At 48.0% G+C, this 6,515-nt stretch overlaps 1 protein-coding gene across 1 annotated transcript; it reads left to right on the forward strand.

The window, feature by feature from the left end:
- The first annotated feature begins 2,533 nt into the window (after positions 1–2,533).
- Positions 2,534–6,303, forward strand: RFX5 (regulatory factor X5). The gene is made up of 9 exons (XM_007950891.2): positions 2,534–2,649; positions 2,898–2,931; positions 3,362–3,444; positions 3,708–3,827; positions 3,988–4,107; positions 4,246–4,327; positions 4,617–4,818; positions 5,066–5,166; positions 5,323–6,303. The coding sequence occupies exons 1-9, from the start codon at positions 2,534–2,536 to the stop codon at positions 6,301–6,303; spliced, it is 1,839 nt and encodes a 612-aa protein (XP_007949082.1).
- Positions 6,304–6,515: the final 212 nt, after the last annotated feature.

A 6,515-nucleotide genomic window follows, 5' to 3' on the forward strand; every position in this document is an offset into this window, starting at 1 on the left:
AAGAAAATATCACCATTGTAAATCCTATGGAGCACAGTTCTATTCTGGCACACAAAGAGTTACCATGACTTGGAACTGACTCCATAACAACTGGCTTAGTGGAAATTTGTTTGTTTGTTTTTTAAAAAGACACTTACTCTGGTGCCTAGCACACAGTAAACACCATATAAATTTTAGCTGTAATTAGAAAATCTTCTTACCAGTACATCCTTATTTCACCAATTTTGTGATTCCTTGGTATCCACAGAAACTGGTAGTGGAGACATGAGTGCTGTAGAAAGCAATGGTGATGAGGTCAGCTGCATTGCTGATGATAATGCTGGAGAATGGATTAGAAGTCAGGATTGCTAATATGCTAATAATAAAACCATAGTCAATATGGTTTGGGGTATAGCTATCTGCTGTGCAAAATGAAATACATCCATTCAAGATATTGCTAACTTGAAGTCTGTGACCTTTCTGAAATTAGATACAAAACTTGGTCCATACATGTGTGTTGTTGTTATGTGCCGTGAAGTCGGAAGTATCACTACAGAAATTGATTGCCCAACCTTCCTTCCAAGGAGTGGCTGGTGAGTTTGAACCGCCAGCCTTCTGTTTAGCAGTCAAGTGCCCTAGGCACTACTACGCTACCAGAGCTCCTATATATGTGTCTATATGTGCATTTTTCACGGCAGAGGGTCCATTACTTTCATCTGATTCCAAAGAGATTCATGAACTACAAAAGGTTTACCTAAAATGGTTAAGAACACAAGATCTATTACTCAATACAGTGTTCTCCAAGGGTACAGCACTCGTGTGGGCATCCAGCACTCCCTAGGGAGTCATGTCAAAATTCCAGTGTTCACTGAGTGCAGGACCATGGGGATGTAAATGCTTAGCAACTCCTTGGAAGAAAATAATGTACACACGGAAACCAAAGCTTATTAAGGGAGTGAGGGAAACATTTTAGTTTAATGTGATACAGCTGCTGAGGCTTTGGAAGACGCCATCAATAAGGAACGAAAGCCTGTATTTGCTGGCTTGTTTGTGAATGTTTGTGTGCGTGTGTTGGACTGAGGGGGAGGGGAGAAGAGGGGAGAGGAATGGTTCAACTAGTTTTTCAACAAAAGGGTAATTTACGAGCTTATAGCGACTTCCATCACTATTAACCTCACTTTTCTAGTTATTTAATCAGCTATTGATGCTTTTCTTTCCGTTGTTCGCATTACCAAAGGCAAAACGGAAATACATGAGAAGAGGGCAAAAGAAAATTAAGTTCCAAAGGAAGCCAAGCGCCCTGTCTTTCGTTCTGCGGTCCCTTTAAGAGAAGAACCTCTTGGGACCAGCAGTCCCAACCGACCCCAGTTTTAACCGAAACCTAACCCGGACTTCCCCCTCTTGACTCAAATAAGACCAACTTTGGATTTTCCCTCTCCTATTAACCAATCAGATTCTGTTACCAGGCAGACTTTCGCGGCTGCGAGTGCGAGCCGGGCGCCTTCAGTCTCCGGGTGGCAGCAGCGACCAATGATAGAGCAGGCCGTCCATGTTTCTAGGCAGATTGAGGATGTTACAACCATTCAGAAAAAAGAAAATAAAGCAACGCACGAGCCCGCTGGGCCAGGACCGTGGGGCTGGGCTGGAGTGAAGGTGGCTACGAGGTAGTTTCTCTTTCTCCCTTACCTTTACTGTTGCTTGTGTTGAAAGGTGACTATTCAGAGGTAGGGAGGGGGCGATTTGAGTCGGGAGGAGAGCAGAAAAAAATTGTGGCTGTATTTTCAACAGCTTCTTCCCCATGTGCACGTGCCCCGAATCTGGTACCCCATTCCCCCGACTGGGTTTCTTTTCCTCAGCCCGTGAGTCCCGAATCCCCCACTTTGCAGCAATCGAGGACTGAAGGGAAGAGGAAAAGAGGAAGGGAGGGGGGCGCGCCTGAGGATGGGATGTTGAGGGAGATGACGTAGGGGCCGGCGACGTGGGGAGGGGGAGCAGCGGGGGAAAGCCGTGGCGAGATTAAGTAATGAGAACTTGGGCCCAGGTTTCTTCAATCTTGGAAGGGCAGGATTTATTCGTATCCTTTTTGACCTCCCAGGCAAATTCAATGGTGAGGAGTATATTAGAAAATTAGAGAACTTTGTTATGTGGTTGTTATTGTTGTTTGGGGTGGAATGGAGGGCATTACGGGGTCAGAGACAGAATGAAGATTTTTTTCTCACGTGGATTTCCAGTCCCCCTGTCTCTTCCTTTACAGTTTTCCAGATTTAGGGGATTTCAGGAAGGTGGAGCAGATAGAATGGAGATGGCAAAGGTCTCTTTGGATGTATGGGGGCCTGGATAAGTAATGGGATGGTTACTAATTTTTAGAGAAGGCAAGTGGTAAGAAAAAGACCACTGGGAAAATCCAGAGGCTTTGTTTCTGATTCTCTGTCTTTCTGGGTAGAGAGATGAGGAGTACCCTGAGGTCCCCTGGGGGTGGGGGGTGATTAGGGAAGGCTTGTGTGAATTGAATCCTCATGCCCTGTCTCATCTCAACTCTAGCCCTCATGCCAGGATGGCAGAAGATGAGCCTGATGCTAAGAGCCCAAAGACTGGGAGCAGGGCGCCCCCAAGTAATGCAGAGGCTGGTGAACCCACCACCCTTCTTCAGAGGCTCCGAGGTACCATTTCGTAAGTACTCATCACCATCTCCACATCTTGTTCCAGACCTAAGTGTAAATCCCTGTAGCACTTCACTTCCTCTGCAGATGAACTGCCTCTCCTGGAGCAAACGAATCTGACCAAGGGGAGATTGTGCCCTCATGGAATTGATTCTTGAGCACCTGTTAGGCATTTAGCTTTCTTCCCCTCCTAGCAATCAGATAAAGGGATAGGGAAAAATCTCTGTGTGATCCCCTTGTTTCTCTTCTTCCCTGTAGCAAGGCCGTGCAGAACAAAGTGGAGGGAATCCTGGTAAGTATTTTGGGGAAGAGAGCAATAGTGAGATGGAATTAAGAGATGGGGATGGTGAGGAGGATGATACAGGCAAAATGAAAGGTTGGTGTGGGAGAGGCAGTGCTGTCTGCCCTGTCAGATCATTGTCTTTGCAACTCACTACCAGTTTGACTTAGAAGAACTCACTCCCTCTCTCTGTAACCTTTTGTATTGAAGACCAGTACAGATAATTTAGAGGTGATCCCCTCTGCTTCCCACCCCCAAATATGGTAGCCTATAGGGGTCCTCAGAGAACAGTGAACATCCAGTCTCAGATCATTGCTAAGGTCCTTTTTCAGTCTGATAGTCTCTCTAAGTTAGCTAGACTTTATGCTAAGGATCAGAGGGTCCTACTTTGGGTTCTTCTTGGCCTTATTATTTCTCCTGCTTATGTCCCCTACCACCTCAGCAAGATGTACAGAAATTCTCAGACAATGACAAGCTGTATCTCTACCTTCAGCTCCCCTCAGGGCCCAGCACTGGAGACAAAAGGTAGGTTTGGTACTAGAGTTCTAGGTGTCAGGGGTTCTGATTCTTAGAGAAAGGCTCACAGGGAAGAGACTGGGTGAAAAGGAAGACTCATAACTGCTGTCTTGAATCAAAAAGGAAGTCCCTGCCCTGATTGGGTTTACCAGGGACAAGTGGATTCTGGGTGAATTCATTTGGTCTAGCACCTGTTGAAGTGGTAGTTTGGGTAGAACCAGGACAACTGTTGGGTTCTTAGTAACCCTTGTCCCTTTTACTTTTCTCTGCAGCTTAGAGCCAAGCACACTCAGCAATGAGGAGTACATGTATGCCTATAGGTGGATCCGCAACCACCTGGAAGAGCACACTGACACCTGTCTGCCAAAGCAAAGCGTTTACGATGCCTATCGGTGGGTGGGTAGGCAGGCATAGGATTACCCCATTACCCCTGCAGAGCTCCCTGCCTTGATAAGGCCTGATTTCCTAAAAGTTTTCCCAGACTTTACCCCTCGGAACCCATCCCAGGCCTCCATCCCTGAATATCTCCCCATCCTGTCCCTGTTCACTCAGGAAGTACTGTGAGAGCCTTGCCTGTTGCCGCCCACTCAGCACAGCCAATTTTGGCAAAATCATCAGAGAGATTTTCCCTGACATCAAGGCCCGAAGGCTTGGTGGCCGGGGACAGTCCAAGTATCCTTGGCTGGAGAGGTTGGGGTTGGGTACCTAGGGTGGAAAATTTGGATGTGGAAAGCCAGGAGTGGAAACAGCATAATCTTTCTAGGAGTCTTAGAGATCCCCATGTATTGGCTGCTCCTTAACTTGCATCAGATACTGCTACAGTGGCATACGGAGAAAGACCTTGGTATCTATGCCACCCCTGCCTGGACTTGACCTGAAGGGTTCCGAGAGTGTAAGTAACACACTCCGATTCTACCCTTCTGTCCCAGAAGTCTTAGGGACATGTTTTGAGAATTAACAAAGCTTAGGTCATTATAGATACAGCTTCTGGGTATATAGGATACCTCTACCCTGCTACCTCTGAGGTAGAGAATGAAGTGAACTGGTGGGTTTCTGGAATGGAATGGGTAAGGTCACTCCTAGACTGGATCTGGACTCCGCAATAGCCAATATTGGTGTCTGAGATGGGGCAGAGGTCCTTTAGTTTGGAGTGTTACTGGGCATGTCCTTTACCACTGCAGCCAGAAATGGGCCCAGAAGTAACTCCAGCACCTCGAGATGAACTGGTAGAGGCAGCCTGTGCCCTGACTTGTGACTGGGCAGAGCGAATCCTGAAGCGGTCCTTCAGTTCCATCGTAGAGGTCGCCCGCTTCCTACTACAGCAGCATCTCATCTCTGCCCGATCTGCACATGCCCATGTGCTCAAAGCCATGGGGCTTGCTGGTGGGTTGACCCTCTCTTACTTTTTGAGAAACCCTCAGCTACTTTCAACTTCAAAGGCCCTCCCACATACTAGGATAGAGACACCTTGGATTTCCCTTCTATTCCTAGAGATCTTTTAGGATATGCCTTAGACCACCACCTTTCCCTTTTCTCTATTATCTATCAGTCAAGTAGAACCACCTCCCTCCTCCATTCTTCGGTTTCTTTCACATTCTCACTTTTATTACTTTTTCTGGTACCTCTGCAGAAGAGGATGAACTTGCCCCTCGGGAGCGATCATCTAAATCCAAGAATGGTGTAGAGAACCTAGAGGGTGGAGCCCATAAGAAACCAGAGAGACCAGCCCAGGTAAGGAGGTTGATGCCCTTGACATTCTTGCTCTGGGGTAAGGGGCTTACTAAACCCTTCCTTTGGTGTGTCACATACTTTTTTTACCTCCTATGCCTACGTTTCCTCCAGTATCCAGTTTTTACCCCTTACTGTGTTCTTCTCTTTATTTTTCAGCCTCCCAAGGATCTAGAACCCCGGGCTGGGGCTGGCCCCCCAGTGCGTGGAGAGCGGAAGAAGAGTGTATTAGAGACCCCAGCCCCAGCAGCCAATAACCCACAGGTTAATGCCCTGGTGGCTCGGCTACCTCTGCTCCTCCCCCGGACCCCTCGCTCACATATTCAGCCAATCCGAGTCTCTCCACCTATCCTAGCCCCCAGGCTTTCTTCAGGCCCCTTGAAAGTGGCTACGCTGCCTCTGCCCAGTAGGGCTGGGGGACCTCAGGCAGCTGTGCCCATCATTAACATGATCTTACCAACTGTTCCTGCTTTGCCTGGGCCTGGGCAAGGTCCACCTGTGGGTCTCACTCAGCCCCAGTGTACAGAGAACAGGGAGGTAGGCATAGGGGTTGACCCAGGATCCCATGACAAGGGTGTCAAGAGGACAGCTGAAGTACCTGTGAGTGAGGCCAGTGGACAGGACCCACCAGCTAAAGCAGCAAAGCAGGATATAGAGGATACCGGAGCTGATGCCAAAAGAAAACGGGGGCGCCCTCGAAAAAAATCAGGTGGAAGCAGGGAAAGGAATTCTCCCCCTGAGAAGTCAACAGCTGCCATGGACTCTGCACAGTCCTCAAGGTTACCACTGGAGACATGGGGCTCTGGAGGGGAAAGCAACTCAGCTGGAGGGTCAGAGAGGCCAGGGTTAATAGGAGAGGCTAAGAAAGGGACAGTGCTTGCCCAGGGTCAGGAAGATGGTGCTATTTCCAAAGGAGTAAGGGGCTCCAGTTCTCGGCATGCCAAAGAAACAGAACATAAAATTATTCTTGTCACCCCTAAAGTGAGTGTCATCAAGGGCAGTAGAAACCAAAAGGAGGCTCTTCAGTTGGTAAAGGGAGAGGTAGAGACTGCAACACAGGGTAATAAAGACTTAAAGGGTCATGTGCTTCAAAGTTCCTTACCCCATGACCATAAAGACCCCAAAGCAACACCCCCATGACAGGTGCAGAAGAGTGTTTGTATACATATGTTAATTCCGTCTGCCTTGTAGAGGCCCTTTGTGGCACTTGCTTTTCATTTGGCTAATCCTTCCTTAAAGGACGCCATTCTCAGCATAGACAGCTGAGTCACCTAGTCTTACCTAGTGCCTAGTTCCTGCTTCTGACCCTTCCAGCTTGATATCCTTCCCTTTTGCATCACCAATAAATCTGT

The sequence above is a fragment of the Orycteropus afer genome, unplaced genomic scaffold (assembly GCF_000298275.1).
Source record: "Orycteropus afer afer isolate SDZICR_OR568_19922 unplaced genomic scaffold, OryAfe1.0 scaffold00290, whole genome shotgun sequence".
Taxonomy (NCBI): Eukaryota; Metazoa; Chordata; class Mammalia; order Tubulidentata; family Orycteropodidae; genus Orycteropus; species Orycteropus afer.